Source organism: Scyliorhinus canicula, chromosome 2 (genome assembly GCF_902713615.1).
Source record: "Scyliorhinus canicula chromosome 2, sScyCan1.1, whole genome shotgun sequence".
NCBI classification, from domain to species: domain Eukaryota; kingdom Metazoa; phylum Chordata; class Chondrichthyes; order Carcharhiniformes; family Scyliorhinidae; genus Scyliorhinus; species Scyliorhinus canicula.
The window spans coordinates 32,741,978-32,765,420 of NC_052147.1; the positions used below are offsets into that span (position 1 = coordinate 32,741,978).

The 23,443-nt window shown below is 48.5% G+C and overlaps 1 protein-coding gene across 5 annotated transcripts in view; it reads right to left on the bottom strand.

The window, feature by feature from the left end:
• Positions 1-9,323: 9,323 nt before the first annotated feature.
• prkcha (protein kinase C, eta, a) overlaps positions 9,324-23,443 on the bottom strand; it is a 268,817-nt gene continuing 254,697 nt past the window's right edge. For 4 of the 5 annotated variants that reach the window (XM_038775500.1, XM_038775526.1, XM_038775519.1 and 1 more), the window contains 2 exons: positions 14,317-14,463; positions 9,324-10,321 (listed from right to left, as the gene is read on the bottom strand). In XM_038775500.1, coding sequence (XP_038631428.1) covers positions 10,175-10,321; positions 14,317-14,463 — 294 coding nt within the window. In that variant the 3' untranslated portion in view covers positions 9,324-10,174. Of the gene's footprint in view, positions 10,322-14,316; positions 14,464-23,443 lie in introns of those variants that run through there. The other variant, XM_038775509.1, reaches the window with a different exon arrangement.

Sequence of the window (23,443 nt, forward strand, 5' to 3'; positions counted from 1 at the left end):
CGTGTGCCATGAAAGAATTTGGCTAACCAGGGAGACTGCGTGCCACCTATGCCAGATGGTGGTGCACCTGGCAGTGTGGGGGTATGGAGGCGGACATCTGCTCCCGGTGGCCTTCAAGGTGATGGTTACCCTGACGTCTCTGGGTCTTTCCAGGGCCAGGCGGAGACCTGCCTGGGTTCTCTCAGACATCCGCACACAGGTACATCCGCACTGTGATGGATGCCCTCTGTGCCCAGGCAGCAGACTATATAAACTTCAGTCTGGACCAGGCTCACCAGGATGCCAGAGCAGCAGGATTTACCACCATCACTGCCATGCACCAGGTCCAGGGGGTAATCGATGGCACATAGGTCCCCTGACGAGCACCGGCTCATCAAGGGATGCCCTTCATGAATCGGAAGGACATCCACTCCTTGAATGTGCGACCATCAGCTGTACATCAAGCACGTCGGCAACCGATACCCAGGCAACATGCACAGCGCATACATCCTGGCACACTCTTCGGTTCCCGGCACATTCGAGGTGCTGTCTCGGGTGAGGGGTTGGCTCATGGGTGACATGGGTTACACGCTGAGGTCACGGCTAATGATACCTGTCTGGAGGTCCCGGACCGACACGGAAAAACTCTATAACGACGCCCATACTGCAATCAGGAGCATCATTGAGAGGTGCATCAGTGTCCTCAAGATGCGTTAACAATGCTTGAACTGCTCCGGAAGGGGCACTCCAATATAGCCCCAGGAGGGTCTCAAACATCATGCTAGCCTGCTATGTCTTGCACAACAGCGAGCAGAAGTGGGGTGACATGCTGGAGGAGGAGAACACCAGGCCTCATCTGACAAGTAGGATGAGGAGGGGCAGCACGGTGGCTCAGTGTGTTAGCCCTGCTGCCTCACGGCGCCGAGGTCCCAGGTTCGATCCCGGCTCTGGGTCACTGTCCGTGTGGAGTTTACACATTCTCCCCGTGTTTGCGTGGGTTTCGCCCCCACAACCCAAAGATGTGCAGGCTAGGTGGATTGACCACGCTAAATTGTCCCTTCATTAGAAAAAATTAATTGGGTAAATTTCTAAAAAAAACCAAAAAGAAAGTAGGGTGAGGGGGATGGCAGGGACGAACCGGGCATGGAGCCCGGGCTGGCACAGCAGGCTGCCCAACGTGTGCTCCAGGACCGGCACAAACGGTAGCATAGTGGGGAGCACGGTTGCTTCACAGCTCCAGGGTCCTAGGTTCGATTACCGGCTGGGTCACTTCCTGTGTGGAGTCTGCACTTTCTCCCCATGTCTGCGTGGGTTTCCTCCGGGTGCTCCGGTTTCCTCCCACAGTCCAAAGATGTGCAGGTTAGGTGGATTGAGCATGATAAATTGCCCTTAGTGACCAAAAAGGTTAGGAGGGGTTATTGGATTACGTGGATAGGGTGGAAGTGAGGGCTTGAGTGGGTTGGTGCAGACTCGATGGGCCAAATGGCCTCCTTCTGCACTGTATGTTCTATATTCTATGTTCTAAATTGCCCTTCGTGTCCACAAAAGTTTAAGTAGGGGTTACTGGGTTTCGGGGACAGGGTAGATACGTGGGCTTCAGTAGGGTGCTCTTTGTAAGGACCGGTGCAGACTCGATGGGCTCCTTCTGCACTGTAAATTCTACAAAAAAATAAACACGGGACAACTTCATCACCTCCAGATTTGCCGACTGGGAGGACTAGCCACCGGCGGCTCACCACCCTGTCGCACCTCTCGATACTCTCCCCACCCCTTCCAAGTGGTGCCTCCTTCCCCATAGCTGCTCTCAACCTCCTCTGTCCCTCCTCCCTTCACTCCATCCCATCACCCCAGCTCCCCCTCGCTCCCCCGAGGATTCTACCCGCATCACTACAGGGTGTTGGCCCTGGGCAGACAGTATCAGTGGGTCCTAATATCTTTTGACAAAGTCTGACTCCTGCCTTCAGGGTCACATTCCACTGTCTGCCTGCGTGATACCTACAGGTATTTTGACCGTTCCATTTCACAGGCCCATATATTCTTTGGGGTGGTTTTGGGGGGTGGAAGGGGCAGCGGTTATGGAGATGGTGAGTGGTGATGGGCCACTCACTCGGTAAGCTGTCCTACAAGGTGCCTACACATTTCTTGACCCATTCCCTGCCGCCTCTGAGAGTGAAACATTAATTTGCCCTTGGGGTCATGCCATGTGCCATCCTCCAACATCCACCCCCCCCCCCCGTCCCCCCCACCACCACCTGGCATACCCTCTACGCCCAACCCAGCCCATCTCTCACCTTCAGACAGAGGATTGAGGTGGGTGGAATGTTGGTGAAAAGGTGTGTAATCGGGATTGGATACATCATTGTGCCATGACCCCTACCTCAAACCAATGTGCTGCACCCGTGACAACTTAACTGGTGTCTAACTTCCTTATTTTACGTGGCCTACCGCCCCTTGTAGGTGTGACCCCAGCCGGCACATCAGATGTGGAGGCGGACCGCTGTGTGCCTCACCATCTAACCTGAGATGCCCTTGGCGGTTGTCCTCTGGAGGGTCTGGGCCTGGATGGCTCTGGCCGACCTTTTGGTATCACAGGTGATGAGGTGCCACCCTCCTCTGCCCGCTGCCCATCAGATGTGCCAGTGCCAGATGGGGGATTCAGATGCGTTGGGGTGTTCCAAGGGAGCTGCAGAAGGCACCGACATGGGCCCCATCACTTCCTCCTCCCTCTGGGTTCTCGAAGGCCCCCAGGCTACTCCATGTGACGGAGGTGAGGCCGGAGTGAACTCCGGAGTCTCCACTGTCACCTGGTGCTGCAAGTACAGGAGGCCCGCTCTCATCTCAACGAGGGCCTTGGCGCCCTCAACCATAGAGCACAGAGACTGGACCATGCCCCTCAGCGACTGAGTCATTTCCCTCACTGCCTCAGTCATGTCCCTCTGAGATTGGCCAGGTCAGTCAGCGTCCAGCCAATTCTCTTAACGCCCTCAGCCATTACCCTATGTGACTGAGCCAAGCTTTGGAGCGCCGCAGCAACATCTATGTGGCTCCGGGACATGGCTGCCTGCAACTGGGCTGCCCTATCCTGAGCCTCAGCCATCAACTGCACAGTTAGCCCAAGCCTTGGACGTCTTGACCCATGGCTGTGACTTTTTGAGCCAATGCCTCCATCGCAGATGCCACCCATTTACTTTTGGCCTGGGTGCCATGATTGTAGGTATGATCTCCTGCACCTGAAACTGGTTGTACTCCTCCAGTCGCACTTGCAGGCACTGAAAGGCTGCTGACACCCCCTCCTGTAGATAATGGCTCTGCATCTATATCCCAACCTGTGACAGGTTCGATTCCCGGCTTGGGTCACTGTCTGTGTGGAATCTGCACGTTCTCCCCATATCTGTGTGGGTTTCCTTCGGGTGCTCCGGTTTCCTCCCAAAGTCCAAAGATGTGTAAGTTAGGTGGATTGGTCATAATACATTTCCCTGTAGTGTCCAAACGTTATGTGGGGATACAGGGATAGGGTGGAGGTATGGGCTGAGGCCGGATGCTCTTTCAGGAGCCTGTGTAGACTCAATGGGCCGAATGGCTACCTTGTGTACAGTAAATTCTATAATTCATACAAAATCCAACCAATCTTTTCCTACGGCGGCAATCAAGGTTTTGTGCACATCAAAAGACATATTTGCATATTAAAAGGTACTTATTGTCTGAAACATGCAGGCATTTTTACTGTCTAATATTAGCTCCATCTGAAAATAACAATGGATTCACCATTTGTGTTCAAGGCAGTAATGCCACCAACCCCCTTTCTAGATCTTCATCACCACATGGGTGCTAACAAAGTTCTTTCCAAGTACACATCAGCTCCAAATAGCAATCAATGCATGAAATACACTTCCACATTGAAGAGCAAACATTTTGGAATCGTTGAAGCAATGGTTTAATGCTCCAAGTCGGGGGTGGATTTTTCCCTCTCTCTGGACAAATAACAAAGTGACCAGGATGTCCGTTCATCAATTATCTAGTGATCTATTGGAGGCTGTGCTCTGATTTCCTCTCAAGCCACTTTCGACATGTCTGTCAGCTGTAATTGACCCTCTCTATAAATCATCCCAAGGACTTGAATTCAAAGACTTGTGTGTCTGTTAGCATGTTCTTTCCTGTCCCAGCAAAATACCCTGGTAAAGTGAATTGTGCAATCATTGCGCTATTGCCGAGTCATTCCCCTTGTGTTCCATAAATTATGACTTACTTTGAAAAATTCTATAATTACTAATGTGATGCTTTTTTCTGATCTGTCAGAATGTAAAACAAACACCAAATTGAACTTAATCACTCTCGCTTTGTTATTAAGCCTTGGGGTGTGTAGCAATCAATCATTGGATGTCTGGTAATAAGAACTTTGATTGCTTCAATAAAAACAAATTGTGGAAACCTTGAAGTAGGTGTCTTCTGTTTTATTTCACTCAATGTTTCAAAATGATTCCACTCGCTGTCATGCAATTTCCCTCAACACCATTCTCACAAGGTTCTTGTGAGTCATAGGTAAATGTTTGCTGAGCTGTGATCATCAACTCATGCTTTCTTCTATGTATCAACACTGACTTGCATTCACATAGCGTTTTTACAGTAGTAAAATATCCCATGGTTGTTCACAGGGACATTTTCAAACAAACTTTGACACCAGGGTCACATTTGTGTCTGATACAAGGGTAGATGACCAAAATTTGGTCGGTAGGTTTTAAGAAGCATCTTTAAAAGAAGGAAAAGGAAGGAAAGAGGTGGAGAAGTTTTGGGCAGGGAATACCAGAGCTTAGGTATTGACAGCTCAAGGCACAGCCACCAGTTTGGGGGGGGGGGGGGGGGGGGGCAATTACATTCTGGAATGTGAGAGCTGTGGGACAGGAGGAGGTGAGTGAGATAGGGAGTGGAGAGGCCGTGGAGGGATTTGAAAATAACAATGAGAATTTTAAAATTGAGGCGTTGGCCAATTGGGAGCTGCTGAAGGAAGTGTATTTGTGTAGCTGTCATGCTGTGTAGCTGCCATGCTGAACTGTATTTCGCCCATGATACAATGTCAGGGTTCACAGGTCAATCGTGGCCATTTAGGGTAGATGCCAAAGGCTACATAACAAACATGGGTTCATAACCCATGTTTAACACAGGAGGGGAGAATTTTGGCAAGGAAAAAGCAACAAAACAACTTTCGATTCATTTATTGGTTAAGTAAAGGAAGATGGTAACATAGAACATAGAACAGTACAGCACAGAACAGGCCCTTCGGCCCTCAATGTTGTGCCGAGCCATGATCACCCTACTCAAACCTACGTATCCAACCTATACCCGTAACCCAACAACCCCCCCCTTAACCTTACTTTGTAGGACACTACGGGCAATTTAGCATGGCCAATCCACCTAACCTGCACATCTTTGGACTGTGGGAGAAAACCGGAGCACCCGGAGGAAACCCACGCACACACGGGGAGGACGTGCAGACTCCGCACAGTGACCCAGCCGGGAATCGAACCTGGGACCCTGGAGCTGTGAAGCATTTATGCTAACCACCATGCTACCGTGCTGCCCCTACATTGGACTAGGACTACAGAACCTGGACTACATTGGCCTAGTATCTAGGCAAGAGTAATATTAGAGGGGATTTGCATGCTTATAATTAGGATGTATAAATATAGATTAAATGCCTTGGTGTTGAATTCGGATTAATTTAGGATTTAAAAGATTTATTTTCAAACTGTACTGACACAGCAATCTTTACTGGCATAACAAAGCTATTGAACTGGAAAACCGGAAGTGAAGCCGACATTTTATTGATCAAATTATTTCCTTAATTTGTTCGTACTAAGTAACAGTACATTTCAGAACTGTGTCTATTTGTAAACCTGGTTCTTTACACTTCAAAAGTTCTCTAATGGCGCAACCGGTGGTGTAAACCTGGAAATGACTGTTGGTGACATGAGCAAATTAATAGTTTCATATCAGTACAACCCTCTGCCCACTATTTTAATGCAGGAATTAACCTGGTTATTTTAAATATTCTAAACCCATGGGCTAACCATTAAATTGCAGATGGATCAATATGGCATGAACATGTTAAGTATTCATTTGTTAATGTAGGATGCAGTAATTTTGTGTCAGGACGTGTGCAGGCGGAGAAGAGGGAAGGAATCTAATTATATTTGAATTTTGCTAATTTCTTTTACATTTCAGGTAGATTTATTTCAGGAAGTATTATTTTGGGATGCCGTACAAGTGTAATTTGAGACATATATGACAAGTGTAGCAAGTTTGGGGATGAACAGGTAATTTTCGTTGACAACAGTCTTCCACAAAAAGGAAGTTCTCTCACCTTTCTTGGTCTGTTGAAGACCACCAGATACACATTAAGACACTATATCCATTAGCGTTGTCCTGATTTTGCTCTCGGCAGCAATAGAACAGCTTTTGCTATTCACCATGTGTGCAGTTGCCCAGAGGTACTTTGTTGGCTTGCCAGCAGACGTTTCTATTCATGTCATGTCTGATCTAGAGTGGCAGTCTCTGCACAGGACCTACGGTGTCTTTGAGCAGCAAGGCTCTTCGACAAAAGAGAATTCAGTATCTTCATTGAGACATGCAGACTGCTAATTAGGAAGTGAAAAACAGGAAATATAAATTGCATTTAATTATTTTACAGGGGACAAAATAAATATTGGAACATACAGATGAGAGTAATGAATCAAAGAGAAAAACAGGAAAATCTACCAAAACATTATTACCTTTTTTAAAATCTGCAACATTCATTTTCTTCTGATGGAATGAGACCCCACACTTTTTCAGGACCAGAGAGGTTGATCAAAGTTAATTAACATCTATTAAGTGTTGAAAACTCAATTACTCCTGAAAATATTAACCCTGACTTATCTAGTAATTTTCTGTATGTGGCTAGTGGGAAATTATCCTAAATTCACCATATTACAGTTATTTTGGTGCCAAATCAGTTGGCATGGGCAACAACAGCTTACTTTATGGAGCAGGGAGAGATCTCTGACAGCAAGTTCTAGATTTCTGCTGTTCGCCTCACTGTTACTCAACAGAAAATTTCAGTTTATCGTAACATGTGACTACCAGGATGGTAGAAGACTAGATGGATTGCCCTTGATCATTAATTGTCTCACAATTTCTATTTCCTACTTGGAAAGGGGAAAAGTCCAAAGCCAGAGGAAATTATATACCCTTAGGCTACCTGGTTAATTTTTTGGGGATCATTTCTAATCTTTGACTGCTTTTTACCCAGTTCTGACATGTTAGTATACTCAGATTCTCACAACTTAAACATGGGGCTGGTTTAGCACACTGGGCTAAATAGCTGACTTGTAATGCAGAACAAAACAGCAGCGCGGGTTCAATTCCTGTACCAGCCTCCCCGAACAGGCGCCGGAATGTGGCGACTAGGGGCTTTTCACAGTAACTTCATTGAGGCCGACTTGTGACAATAAGCTATTAGGGGCTGATTTAGCTCACTGGGCTAAATCGTTGGCTTTTAAAGCAGACCAAGCAGGCCAGCAGCACGGTTCGATTCCCGTACCAGCCTCCCCGGCCAGGCGCCGGAATGTGGCGACTAGGGGCTTTTCACAGTAACTTCATTGAAGCCTACTTGTGACAATAAGCCATTTTCATTTCATTTCATGGTAGCACCTTCTTTGGAACCTCATGGCAATTGATACAAACATGTGAATCAAGCATGATGATTCAATCCTATCCACTTAATGGAGCTTTCTAACTCAAGATTGGCAAAGGTTAATTATCCTTCCTCATCCTTCGCGACCTGCCAGCAGCCTTTGACAAGAATGGCCACACCTTAATTCTTGACAAACAAGGGAGTCAAAGATTGTTGGCGGAATGTGGAGAAAGGCTACGATCAGTTCTTATTGATTGGAGGAGCACGCTCAAAGGGCTGAATGGTCTGGTTCTGCTCCCAATTCATTTGTTCATACACCTCCTCTAATGCCTCTCTACAACTGTCCAGCTGGGCAGAACTGCTCTTGCCTGGCTCCATTCTTATCTGTCTAATCATAGCCAAAGTATCACTTGCAATGATTTCTCCCCCTGCTCCTGGAATGTTAACGTCTGCTGTTTTCTAAGGATCTTTCCGTGCCCTCCCTCCGATTTCTCATCTAGATGCTGGCCCTTGATGACATCACCCGAAGGCACGCCGCATGTCTGCTGGTGACACCCAGCTCCTCCTCTCAATTCCTCCACTGTCGCTGAATTATCGGACCGCTTGTCCAACATCCAGTACCGGACGAGCCCAAATTTCCTAAAGCCAAATACTGGGAAAATCAAAGCCGTTGTTTTCCATCTCTGCTACAAACTCTGTTCTCTGGATGCCGACTCCGACTGCCTGGCTGAGACAAAACCAGACTATTTGCAATCGTGGTGTCATATTTGATTTCGAGATGAGCTCCTGCCCACATATGCCCTGCCTCAGCAAGGCCACCTATTTGCATCTCTGTAACATCACCGACTTTGCCCCATTTCAGCTCACTTGCTGCTGCAACCCTCACTCATGCCAAAAAACCTTTCAAGATATGTGCACTCATCTAATTTTGACCTCTTGAGCATTCCCAATTTAATACTCCACCACGGGAGGTTGGCACCTTCAGTTGCCTAGGCCTCATGTTCCAGAACTCTCCCCATACACATGTCTAACTCACTTTGCTCCTTTAAGAAGCTCCTTGAACCCTCCCTCTTTATGTGGGCTCGATGTAACATATTTTACATTTCTCCTTTGAAGCACCTTGGGACAATTTATTACATTAAAGGTGGCATGTGAATATAAGCTGTTGTTGTTGCAGTTCACATTGGCCTTCTGACTAGTTTTTTATTGAAATATAAGTGTAAAAGAGATTATGTTGTTATGATTACAGAAAAAAATCTTTTACTCCAACTTTCCACCTTGGATAACTTTACACAGTGGCCACAGCTTTGATATGAGACATGTACAGCCATAGCCAAAGTGCTGTCTTCTCCCTTAGCTAAGCCATCTTGTATTCAAGGAATATATTGGCTTGTGCATTAGCAATCAATGCTAAAAAAAAACACTAATAAACGAATTACTTTAATAACACTGTAATAACACTAATAACTATAATAACACTACTTTAATAACACTAATAACTTTTCACAGTAACTTCATTTGAAGCCTACCGACAATAAGCGATTTCATTCATTTCATTTTCAATAAAGAATATGAGACTAATACATCGGGAATAGGTCATCTATTCTCAGCGAGGAATGGACAACGAGGAGAAGTTTCCATTTAACCCAGGTTTAAGCACAAAGTCATCTTTTTTAAAAAAACTGGTCAACTTTAATGAGACACAACACTGTACAATTCAACAGGACAACAGCAGTATGCTATTGGTGGTACTGGATAATCAGCACAGGCAGGAACTCTCCTTTGTACCTGCCTCCATGCACAAGTTTACAAAAGTCTACTCACAATCAGTTTATTGTTTCCCATGCCATTGCATCTCGTGTATCGTGCAGCTCCAAAAATTTACAGTTAATTGCCAACTATTAACTGATAGAAACAAGACAGTGCACACTCTCCATTCCATATATTTCTCCAAAGTGCAATGGAACTTTTAAGATAGCGACTTGAAACAGTTCGCAAAGTACAAGGTAAAACAACATGCAGGCTATTCCATCCCGCTAATAAAGGAATTGGGTCCCTGAAGACAGACTTCTACTGCAAAGAGTCACTTATAGTTTGTGAAAGTGTAGAATTACATACACATAGCAAATTTCCATTTTTGCTAATAGATATGCAGCTAATTAAATATCCAAGCAGCTGAGTTCAAATAAGAAATGCATAATTTAATAATGGTTTACTGTAACAATACATATTTGCAAGTGACTGCTCCATGATGGCAATCAGTACTGGCATACAGAAGGCAGGTTGGTGGAAAGTTAATGGACAACACAAAGCTACTCAGTTTCACAAAGTTACAGAACACAAAAATTGTATCTAAATCACATGCCAGTTCTCTCTCAGAAACAGTAAATAATGATTGTGTCTGATTAAGCTTCCTGTGCCATCAAGATGCAATAACAATTCCACATGCTTGAGGTGGGGTTTGTGGCGCTGCGATTTGTCAGAGTTATGAAATTGTCTTCTCCCTAATGAATCGAGATTCATATTTCAGGCGCACACTGCTTCGGCGACAAATGAGAATCCCTTAAATTCATCTTGATTGATCATGCGGATCAGGGTTTCATCAATCGGCGTCAGTACAGGCTTCTCCGTGGTGAAGTCTCGATCAAAGTTATTTACATCCCGGCTTGTTTTCTGACGGAAAAGAAAAGCGAGATACATTATACATTGACTGGTCCTATAGTCATGAACATCTACCTTTAACCAAGCAAACCATACAACTTTAAGCACCACTATTTGTTTTATTTTTTTAATGAGATGTGGGTGTCACTAGCAAGGCAAGAGTTTATTTCCCATCCCTAATTGCCCTAAACTGAGTGACTTACTCGGCCATTTCAGAGGGCATTTAAGAGTCAACCACATTGCTGTGGGTCTGGAGTCACATGTAGGCCAGACCAGGTAAGGATGGCAGATTTCCTTCCCTAAAGGGCATTAGTGAACCAGATGGGTTTTTATTACAATCGACAACGATTTTGTGAACTCATCCGACTCTTAATTTCAGGTTTAAAAAAAAATTGTAATTCAAATTTCACCATTTGCCATGGTGGGGTTTGGACGCAGTACTAGATAACATGAGTCTGCAGAGTATTACTCTGAGTATTAGCAGTGCAATGGCAATGTTGTGAATGTGATTCACACTATATATAGTTTCCAATATCACTCCATGTATATATGTTGGTTATCTACCCGTTGTAAGATCAATGCTGTATATAGTTGCCAATATGACTCTGTTTATATATGTTCACTATCCACCATTGTAAGTGCAGTTGCACTATCCGACCACCAGGGAGAGTCGCTCTGGGAGTACGCGAGAGTTTGTACTGGGCTCCTCCCTTGGCTCCGCCCAGGACTCCTCCCCCTGGGACCAATGTATAAAGATCAGTGCCTTAGAGCCAGCCTGCAGTTCATCTGAAGTTCAACGACGAATAGGCTGGCTCTGTTGTAAGTGTATTAAAGCCTCTGTTCAGTTCCAACTACACGTGTTCGCTGAATTGATGGTTCCATCAGACAATACCACTGTCTCATCACCTCCCCTTTTCTGGCTCTGTGTCCCATACCATGTTTTTTTCCAGGTTGAAGACTCAACGGTCATTATGTGTTGCAGGAATTACCTATTTCATTAAGTAGTTATGGAAGAGCTTAGCCTGGGCATTTTGATCAATGTTATTTAAACATGAGATAACTCATATTTCCAACTGGTTAATGCCAGTGTTAAGTAATACCCAATCAGAAAACCAAAAGGTGACATCCATAGAATCAATGAAATAAAGTAATCATGAACAATGCAGCAGGAAGTCACAGCTGGTCATATTCAGTAAGACTTATATTAATATTCATAGAATCATAGAATCCCAAAGTGCAGAAGGTGGCTATTTGGCCCATCGAGTCTGCACCCACCCTCAGGAAGAGCACCCTATCTGAGCACAGTCCCCTGCCCTATTCTTGCAACCCCATAACCGCACCTAAGCTTTTTGACACTCAGGGGCAATTGATCATGGCCAATCAACCTAACCTGCAAATCTTTGGACTGTGGGAGGAAACCGGAGCATCCGGAGGAAACCCACGCAGGCACGGAGAGAAAGTGCAATCTCCACACTGGCAGTAACCCTGGTTGGAATTGAACCTAGGTCCCTGGCACTGTGAGGCAGCAGTGCTAACCACTGTGCTACCTTGCTGTGCTACAGCACCTGGGAATAACCAAAATATTATGCCATTGTCAGTTTATTAATGTTCAACCGTTACAATGTATTTAACCTATGCGCAGTTTCAAAACACATTCTTGCTCATCTGCACTTTATGGTAAACATTGTAATGACTTCCCTTTACTTCCTAACTTCGTCTGTCAAATATCCATTCGATGGGTACACATTTACAGAATTATTTATTATACATTATGATGAAGTAATACCAATTATTTCTTGTGACTGAAAACAAGAAAAAGTACCACTCATTGACTAAACAAAAAATAAAGCCTTGAGAATTCATCCCAAACATTGCAGGACACGTCACTTCTTTGGGGCCTTTAGGTCAGACCACTTCTACACAAACTAGCCTAAAACACATGTAGTTTATAATTGTCAGAGTTAATTTCAGCCCTAGGTAATGTAACTTGTCTGAATGGACAATAAATCTATGGACCCCTTGAATGGACCCCGTGGGGCAGCACGGTAGCATGGTGGTTAGCATAAATGCTTCACAGCTCCAGGGTCCCAGTTTCGATTCCCGGCTGGGTCACTGCCTGTGTGGAGTCTGCACGTCCTCCCCGTGTGTGCATGGGTTTCCTCCGGGTGCTCCGGTTTCCTCCCACAGTCCAAAGATGTGCAGGTTAGGTGGATTGGCCATGATAAATTGCCCTTAGTGTCCTAAAAAGTAAGGTTAAGGGGGGGGGGGGAGTTGTTGGGTTAAGGGTATGGGGTAGATACATGGGTTTGAGTAGGGTGATCATTGCTCGGCACAACATTGAGGGCTGAAGGGCCTGTTCTGTGCTGTACTGTTCTATGTTCTATGTTCTAATTAAGAATTAAGATACATCTACCTAAGCTAATTGGATCGATTGCGAAGGATCTGTAATAGATTTTACTCACAGAACCATGGGGAGGAATTTACTGCTTGCCTCCCCCCCATAATGAATGTGTTGGCGGGTGTGCAGGTAATCACCTGGCACGGTGGCAGGTAAGGACCCTGCTGCTTTCCCGCCTCCACCTGATTAAGTTGATGGTGGAGAGGCCAGTGGACAACCTTTCAATCCTGCTCTCAATTGAAGCCCTTAAGTACCTCACCCTGCTGGTGCTGGTATTAATCAACAGTGGTGGGGAGGGGCCTCACCATGCAGGAGCACGATGAGCAAACCTGTGCAGCGTTCCTTACAGGCTCCCAAGGGGGTCCCTCGTTCAAGGACACTTGGGCCAGATCAAGGGTCCAGACACCGGGAAGTGGGCTGTCACTAAGAACCTCCCTTGCTGCTGACCCCTTCTACCGTGACCCCCTCCTACCATCACGCTCCCCTGGCCTGGAATGCAGCAACAATCCTGGGCCTTGAGTGTGTGTCATACCAGCAGCAACCACCACATCCCCAGTGGCGCTGCCGTTCAATGGAACTGCTGGCCTCTGATTTTCCGGACACCTCTCAGCAGGTGAGATGTTCACCCCAAAGTCCTTGATCCGGAGGATCACTGTCCAGTTAAGTGCCCGATTGATTTAGTGGGCCTCGGCTCCCCAATTTTTCAGGCGAGGTCCTCCTTTAAATGCAGCCCGTGGTGTGAAAATAGTCCACAACTACTTATTTAATTATTCCCTCTTGCCATTAGCGATGCTGTTTTTAACTTAATGTGCTACTCAATGGAAGCCTTGACTCAAGATGAATGCTGTGAAGGATAGGGGTCGATTCTGCTGAAGAAGGTAGCAAAAAGAGTCACTTGCGTGAAGTGTTTATGCGCCCACCCGCTAGCAATGCAGAGCAGGAGCAGCATCAGAAATGGCTTCTGCTGGCCGCACAGACTCAATCTTTCATAGCTGGTGGCTCGAATAAATGTGGTTATTGGCTGAACAAACTTTCCCAGGTCTGCAACTTTGGAATAATTGCGCACCGCAGCATAAACCAGACAAATTCCACAGCTCCAGCAGCCAAGTCAAACAGAACTACTTCAATCTGAAGTGTGTCGGTAAAATATGACTGCAAAGTGAGTCTCTTGAGGCAAAATGAGCAGAAATGGATGCCATGGCGATCAATATTGGTCATCTGCCTCTACAGTTTAGCCCGGCAGGCAGCATTTTTGACGATAATGGCTTTGGAGTTTTTGCAGATAAAACTGCAGGTAACTGAGGTACGATAGAATCTCTCATTTCAAATGCACTCCAAAAAGGTTTGTATTGTTGAGAAAATATACACAGTTAATGCCTTTAAATCCTGTTGCCAAAACGTAATAGGAATACATTTTATGATCACTTGAGTGCAGAGTACATGGTGTCAGGAGCAGGAAGCAGTAGCACAGATGAATCATATAAAGGTGTAAGTGAGAGAACAGAGAGAGCAGATTGCTCTTGCCCGTGGTCACACACAAACAATGTTGCAATCTTTTAAAGGAAGCTGCAAGGGATACGACATTAAACCTCATTTTCATCTAACTTACAATCCTGGGTTTGAAAGGTGGCTTGACCTTTCGCTGTTCCAGCAGATCCCAATCGATTTCTTGAAAGAAGGGATGGTTGAGAATGGCCTGTTCCCCGCCTTGTGCTGTGACACAGCCCAGGCGTTTGTTCGGATTTTTTATCATGAACTGGTGAACAACAAGAGAGAGAACAAGATGATTATTGATCAATTTTACAGACTGGCAGAATTATAGCTTGGAGAAATAGTTAAAACACCCGCATCCAGCACTCCCCGACCAACATTTTCTCCTCTGCTTTTTTGAAAGCAGCAACCAGGAGCAGATAATCAACGGCTGGCCATTCTCCATCAGCTCAATCAAATGGCTGATCAAAGTTCCTTTTAAAGTCTTGGCCTCAATCTACTTTCTTAAGTCATTGTTAAGATCTTTCCCAGATTAAAAAAAACATGAAACAGTTTTGTAGATAACTGAGCTTGTGGTGTGACACTCAAGGTGGAGATCAGAAAGACCCCAAATATTAAGCTTGTGGGGCAGGAAGCCACTGGGTGATGCGTAAACTTGGGGGGCAGGAAGCCACTGGATGGTGCGTACCCTTGTGGGGCAGGAAGTCACTGGGTGATGCGTACCCTTGTGGGGCAGGAAGCCACTGGGTGATGCGTACCCTTGGGGGACAGGAAGCCACTGGGTGATGCGTACCCTTGGGGGACAGGAAGCCACTGGGTGATGCGTACCCTTGTGGGGCAGGAAGTCACTGGATGGTGCGTACCCTTGGGGGACAGGAAGCCATTGGGTGATGCATAAACTTGGGGGGCAGGAAGCCACTGGATGGTGCGTAAACTTGGGGGGCAGGAAGCCACTGGATGGTGCGTAAACTTGGGGGGCAGGAAGCCACTGGATGGTGCGTAAACTTGGGGGGCAGGAAGCCACTGGATGGTGCGTAAACTTGGGGGGCAGGAAGCCACTGGATGGTGCGTACCCTTGGGGGGCAGGAAGTCACTGGGTGATGCGTAAACCTGGGGGGCAGGAAGCCACTGGGTGATGCGTACCCTTGGGGGACAGGAAGCCACTGGGTGATGCGTACCCTTGGGGGGCAGGAAGTCACTGGGTGATGCGTACCCTTGGGGGGCAGGAAGTCACTGGGTGATGCGTAAATCTGGGGGGCAGGAAGCCACTGGGTGATGCGTACCCTTGGGGGACAGGAAGCCACTGGATGGTTCGTACCCTTGGGGGACAGGAAGCCACTGGGTGATGCGTAAACTTGGGGGACAGGAAGCCACTGGATGGTTCGTACCCTTGGGGGGCAGGAAGTCACTGGGTGATGCGTACCCTTGGGGGACAGGAAGCCACTGGGTGGTGCGTAAACTTGGGGGGCAGGAAGCCACTGGATGGTGCGTACCCTTGTGGGGCAGGAAGCCACTGGGTGATGCGTAAACTTGGGGGGCAGGAAGTCACTGGGTGATGCGTACCCTTGGGGGGCAGGAAGTCACTGGGTGATGCGTAAATCTGGGGGGCAGGAAGCCACTGGGTGATGCGTACCCTTGGGGGACAGGACGCCACTGGATGGTTCGTACCCTTGGGGGACAGGAAGCCACTGGGTGATGCGTAAACTTGGGGGACAGGAAGCCACTGGATGGTTCGTACCCTTGGGGGGCAGGAAGTCACTGGGTGATGCGTACCCTTGGGGGGCAGGAAGCCACTGGGTGGTGCGTAAACTTGGGGGGCAGGAAGCCACTGGATGGTGCGTACCCTTGGGGGGCAGGAAGTCACTGGGTGATGCGTACCCTTGGGGGGCAGGAAGTCACTGGGTGATGCGTACCCTTGGGGGACAGGAAGCCACTGGGTGATGCGTACCCTTGGGGGACAGGAAGCCACTGGATGGTGCGTACCCTTGGGGGGCAGGAAGCCACTGGGTGATGCGTACCCTTGTGGGGCAGGAAGTCACTGGGTGATGCGTACCCTTGGGGGACAGGAAGCCACTGGGTGATGCGTAAACTTGGGGGACAGGAAGCCACTGGATGGTTCGTACCCTTGGGGGGCAGGAAGTCACTGGGTGATGCGTACCCTTGGGGGACAGGAAGCCACTGGGTGGTGCGTAAACTTGGGGGGCAGGAAGCCACTGGATGGTGCGTACCCTTGGGGGGCAGGAAGTCACTGGGTGATGCGTACCCTTGGGGGGCAGGAAGTCACTGGGTGATGCGTACCCTTGGGGGACAGGAAGCCACTGGGTGATGCGTACCCTTGGGGGACAGGAAGCCACTGGATGGTGCGTACCCTTGGGGGGCAGGAAGCCACTGGGTGATGCGTACCCTTGTGGGGCAGGAAGTCACTGGGTGATGTGTAAACCTGTGGGGCAGGAAGCCACTGGGTGATGCGTACCCTTGGGGGACAGGAAGTCACTGGGTGATGCGTACCCTTGGGGGACAGGAAGCCACTGGGTGATGCGTACCTTTGGGGGGCAGGAAGTCACTGGGTGATGCGTACCCTTGGGGGACAGGAAGCCACTGGGTGATGCGTACCCTTGTGGGGCAGGAAGCCACTGGGTGATGCGTACCCTTGGGGGACAGGAAGCCACTGGGTGATGCGTACCCTTGGGGGGCAGGAAGCCACTGGGTGCTGCGTACCCTTGTGGGGCAGGAAGCCACTGGGTGATGCGTACCCTTGGTGGACAGGAAGCCACTGGGTGATGCGTACTCTTGGGGGACAGGAAGCCACTGGGTGATGCGTACCCTTGGGGGACAGGAAGCCACTGGGTGATGCGTAAACTTGGGGGGCAGGAAGCCACTGGATGGTGCGTACCCTTGGGGGACAGGAAGCCATTGAGTGATGCGTACCCTTGGGGGACAGGAAGCCACTGGGTGATGCGTACCCTTGGGGGACAGGAAGCCACTGGGTGATGCGTACCCTTGTGGGGCAGGAAGTCACTGGGTGATGCGTAAACTTGGGGGACAGGAAGCCACTGGGTGATGCGTACCCTTGGGGGGCAGGAAGTCACTTGATGGTGCGTACCCTTGGGGGACAGGAAGCCACTGGGTGATGCGTACCCTTGGGGGACAGGAAGCCACTGGATGGTGCGTACCCTTGGGGGACAGGAAGTCACTGGGTGATGCGTACCCTTGTGGGGCAGGAAGTCACTGGGTGATGCGTAAACTTGGGGGACAGGAAGCCACTGGGTGATGCGTACCCTTGGGGGGCAGGAAGTCACTTGATGGTGCGTACCCTTGGGGGACAGGAAGCCACTGGGTGATGCGTACCTTTGGGGGGCAGGAAGTCACTGGGTGATGCGTAAACTTGGGGGACAGGAAGCCACTGGGTGATGCGTACCCTTGGGGGACAGGAAGCCACTGGGTGATGCGTACCCTTGGGGGACAGGAAGCCACTGGATGGTGCGTACCCTTGGGGGACAGGAAGCCACTGGGTGATGCGTACCCTTGGGGGGCAGGAAGTCACTGGGTGATGCGTACCCTTGGGGGGCAGGAAGTCACTGGGTGATGCGTACCCTTGGGGGACAGGCAGTCACTGGATGGTGCGTACCCTTGTGGGGCAGGAAGTCACTGGATGGTGCGTACCCTTGGGGGGCAGGAAGCCACTGGGTGATGTGTAAACTTGGGGGGTGGGAAGCCACTGGGTGATGCGTATCCTTGTGGGGCAGGAAGCCACTGGGTGATGCGTACCCTTGTGGGGCAGGAAGTCACTGGATGGTGCGTACCCTTGGGGGGCAGGAAGCCACTGGGTGATGCGTACCCTTGGGGGGCAGGAAGTCACTGGGTGATGCGTACCCCTGTGGGGCAGGAAGCCACTGGGTGATGCGTACCCTTGGGGGGCAGGACGTCATTGGGTGATGCGTACCCTTGGGGGACAGGAAGCCACTGGGTGATGCGTAAACTTGGGGGACAGGAAGCCACTGGGTGATGCGTAGCCTTGGGGGACAGGAAGCCACTGGGTGATGCGTAAACCTGGGGGAAAGGAAGCCACTGAATGGTGTGTGCACTGTAACTGGCTACAACATCCTTGAGTTAGGGGTTAGGAGAGAGGAGCAATCAAACATATTGAAACTGAGACATTTATAGTCTTGGCTTGTGGGCAGGTTGTCTTAATGACGTTGTTTGCCCACATAATGAGTACAATAAGGTACTATCCATTGAATAGTGATATCCATAGAACTGTATTTTAATATGAGTCAACACATCAAAGCTTGAGCTTCTCTGAAAGCAGTAATGCACCTGAAAGTGAATGCACATGCCTCTCAGCAGCAGCACCGAGTGCTGGAGATCGCCATTTTCTCAGGGTGTGGACGTCAATACACTGCATCTTTCCCTGGTATTAAAACTGGTCTTTTGCCGGAAGCGTAAAATTCTAATTTGCCGTTGAAACTAAATGCACATGCCATCTTTGGACTGCTCTTAACTTTGGCTTGCAATGGGCAGATTCCAGAGGTAAAGCAGCCAACACATAAACAGGGTTGAAAATTAATGTCTTTGAGATGTGCTGTTGTAGAATGCTCCCATAGATCGGAGTGTATGAGGCAATCTAATTTTTCCAGCCTCCAAATTGCACTTTTGCATATAATCGGCACCCTTCTCAGCCCCAACATGCTCTGTCCGCATTAGTAATCAGCCGCAATTTTTCACCCCGCCAATGTATGTTTTATTCACCTTATAGCTGGACACAATTGAGTGAACAGATGTTGCGAAGGAGTTTATGACCTGCCTATACAAAGCAGACACCCCACGGCAATCCACGGAGAGGCAAGTCTTCCCCCAACGAAATAAATGAAATATGAACTTGCGATGAACAATTTTGTTAATCTCAATCAAACCTCCCCTCAGCTGCCTCTGCTCCAAGGAGAACAATCCCAGTTTATCCAATCTTTCCTCATAGCTGCAATTTCCCAGTCCCGGCCAAAATCCTCGTAAATCTCCTCTGTAGCCTCTCTAGTTCAATTACATCCTTTCTATAAAGAGGTGCACACACGGTATTCAAGTTGTGGCCTGATGTTCTATATCGTTCCAGCATACTCCCCGCAGCTTTTACATTCTATACCTCGGCTAAGAAATGAAAGGATTCCATCCGCCTTCTTTTATTTATATAAATTTAGATTACCCAATTATTTTTTCCAATTAAGGAGCAATTTAGCGTGGCCAATCCACCTACTCTGCACATTTTTGAGTTGTGAGGGCGAAATCCACGCAGACACGGGGAGAATGTGCAAACTCCACACGGATAGTGACCCAGAGCCGGGATCGAACCTGGGACCTCAGCGCCGTGTGGCAGCTGTGCTAACCACTAGGCCACCGTGCTGCACACCATCTGCCTTCTTAATGACCTTATCAACCTGCCCTGCTACTTCAGGGATGCTATTGTAAGAACAATTATTTTTGACTCATCTAAAGCCCAAGAGTTGATGGCAGTTATTTCCACCAAGTGCATTGAAATAAAGACAATGTAATCATTGTTAAAGTAATGCAGTAAAACTATGGAAGGAGCGGCCTAGAGGTGAGCTGGCAGCTATAGTACTGAAATGTAAATCACTGTTTCACAAAAGATTTGGCAACATCTTCAGGTCGCTGAGACCTTCCTGCAATCTTTATTTTTGTGGGGACAGTGGGTATTTTGGTAAGAAAAAAAAGAGAATTGCAAAAGGTAACGATGGGTATTCTATAAATCCTGCCACATATGGACACGGAGCTCTGTCTTGCATACTTTCAATGTTGTCCAAAGGACTTCGACCTGCGCACTTGTCAAACAACTAAATTACTCCCCTGGCAACAATTATACCAACATGAGATAGAACCTGCTCTAACCTGTTTGTTCCTGATTGCTTGTTGATATTTGCTCACAAAACCAGTTCAAGATTCTTTGATCCTCTTACTAAGGGACATGTTTAGCAGTCTAATGCACAAAGATTAATCAACAAATGATAAAAGCCTCCCTTGAAAAACAAATGTCGATAGTCAGTTTACAATATTCCTAAAATCATACCGATTATTACAGTCAGGGAGATTGATTGATCAAACTGATTATTGACCTACGATCGTAAGGAGACTGCAATGGATGGAATAGATCATTAAAACATAATAGGGAAAAAGAGTTTGAGGAGCATTGGACCTGTAGCTCCCCAATAAATTAAATCTCTAAAGGGAACCAGCTTTTTATTTGTGAGGCTGTTCCTTTAATATAAATACATGTTGGCCATCAAAAAGCTCTTCCTGTTTTATAGTATAAATCATAGAATCCCGACAATGCAGAAGGAGGCCATTCAGCCTATCGAATCTGCACTGACCCGTTGAAAGAGCTCCCTGCCTAGGCCTGATTCCCCACCCTATCCCTGTAACCCCACCTAACCTTTGACCGCTGAGGGACAATTTAACGTGGCTAATCCACCAAAGCTGCACATCTTTGGACTGTGGGAGGCAACCAGAGCACCCGGGGGAAACCCACGCAGACATGGGGAGAAAGTGCAAACTCCACACAGTCACCCAAAGCCGGAATTGAACCCGGGTCCCTGCCACTCTGAGACAGCAGTGCTAACCACTGTGCCACCGTGCCGCTCTTCAAGACATCAAGGCACCTTCCTTTACAGTGACCAATTCCATCTCTTCTGTATGGCTGAGATTATGTACAGAATGGAAGGAGCATGTGGAAGCCTGTGGGGAACATGTTGAATATTGAATCTAAGAAACAACATTAAAAAAATGAAGATGAAATACACAAAGAATAGGAGGTTGTATAGCAGGGGGTATTTTGATTTTACAGACAACTGTTGTTTCCACTTTGGAATTATTAATACTACCTTTTCTCCTCCGGTTTAAAGAAAGTCACGCACACACACGCACACAGGCATACATACCCACAAAGAGACACAGAAACACATACACAGACACGCACATACACACACACACATATACATACACACACAGATACACACAAACAACACACCCATGCACATACACACGGGCATACAGACACACATCCACACAAACTCATACACATATACAAACACACACATGTACATATACAAACACACACACACACAGACATATTCAAGCACATACAAACGCACACACACATAAAGACACACACAAAAAGATAAACACACAGACACACACATACACACACACACGTAAACAAACATACAAATACACACACAAATACAAACACACAAATACATACACACATACTTAGGTGGGGTTACTGGGTTACGGGGATAGGTTGGGCTTAAGTGGGGTGCTTTTTCCATGGCTAGTGCAGACTCAATGGGCCGAATGGCCTCATTCAGCACTGTAAATTCTATGATTCTATGACTTGCAAACACACCCAATGAGATTGCTGGATAGTAATGACTGGAAGACTTGCTGATGCTCACTTGTGTAAGGCCTGTAGATTTATAAGACGGAAATAATTTTTTTTAAAAAATTGGTTACGTTTAGATGAACAATAATACATTATCTTCTTTTCCAGAAAGCTGTGGGTAAGAATGCCACCAGCATCAGCTTTCATGGCATGGTTTGAGTTTAATCAGATATCTCAAAAAGTTGCGTGCCAGGAAGGTTGTGGACTGCCTCAGGACAACATTGGCAGCTCCCCACTGACCTGGAGACATCTGGGCCAGGATTCTCCCCAACCCGGCGGGCCGGGGGGTCCCGGCGTGATGGAGTGGCGTGAACCACTCCGGCGTCGGACGTCTCCGCACCTTTAGGGGCCAAGCCCTAACATTAAGGAGCTAGGCCCGCGCCGGAGTGGTTGGCGCTCCACCGGCTGGCGGGAACGACCTTTGGCACCACACCAGCTGAGGCCGAAGGGACTTTGCCGGCCGGCGGAAGTCCACACATGCGCCGAATCATCAGCGGCTGCTGATGTCATCCCCACGCACGCGCAGGGGTCACTTCCGCCTCTGCCATGGTGAAGACTATGGCGAAGGTGGAAGGAAAAGGGTGCCCCCACGACACAGGCCTGCCCGCCGATCGGTGGGCTCCGATCGCGGTCCAGGCCACCGTGGGGGCATCCCTCAGGGCCAGATCGTCCCGCGCCTCCCCCAGGACTCCGGTGCCTGCCCACGCCGCCGGATCCCGCCAGTAAGGTAGGTGCTTTGACCCACGCCGGCGGGAGAGGCATGACAGTGGCAGGACTTCGGCCCATCACGGGCCGGAGAATCGCCGGGGGGGGGGGGGGGCCCGCCGACAGGCGTGGCACGATTCCCGCCCCCGCTGAACCTCTAGTGCCGGAGAATTCGGGACATGCCGGGATTGACGCCGGCCCCCGGTGATTCTCTGACCCGGCGGGGGGTCGGAGAATCCCGCCCCAGGTGACTGAGCGGAAGTAATCTATGTCTATGGCACCAGCTTGGTAAGGGAGAAAATGAGAAACACATGCCAACATTTTTCCTGACTGTTGGAAGCGAGTTTGGTGGTGGGGGGTGGGAAAGTCACCGAGGCAAGTGCACAGTGGGAAGAGCTCCTTCAGTGAAACTGACAAACCGGGAAGGCTTTGATCAGTTACACTGAAGAGCTCCAGACATGGCTACGTGAGAGGCTGCTGTTCTTTTATTGCCTGACAAGCGATTGTCAAATTCCTCGAAGGCACTTCGCTCGCTGAGATACCCTCAATTACGACACAGGAGAGAAGATTGGTAATTCAAAGGCTTTAATCATCAGAGAACTGAACAGCAGCCGAAAAGTGTGCTCACCACATGCTGCCGAGTGAGCCTCATCTTATATACCGTTTCCTGGGGGCGGAGCCGGAGGTGGAGTCCCCCAGGGTTCCAAGCCCGGTCTTAAAGGGCCAATGTATTAAAGGTAAGGTACAGTTACAGCAGCTACTGATACCATTCATCACATTCACCCCCTGTTTAAAAAAAACACATAGTCCGTCAGGGGTGAAGTGGAGTTATAATTTCAGTCTTGCGGGTGGTCTGACCGTCCGTGCTGACCTTCCGCTCCGGTGGTGGTGCCGTGGACACGGTCGGTTTCGATGGTGGTATATCCGGGAGCACGGTTGACTGAGCCTTTGCCCGCCTTGGAGCGGGGGGGGGGGGGGGGGGGGGTGTCCGGGGTGACTAGGGTGATCGGTGCCGGCGCCGGCTGGGGGCGCTGTGGGGGGTGCGCTGTCGGGGTCAGCGGTCGGTGCGGGGAGGGGAGCGTCAGTAACGTGG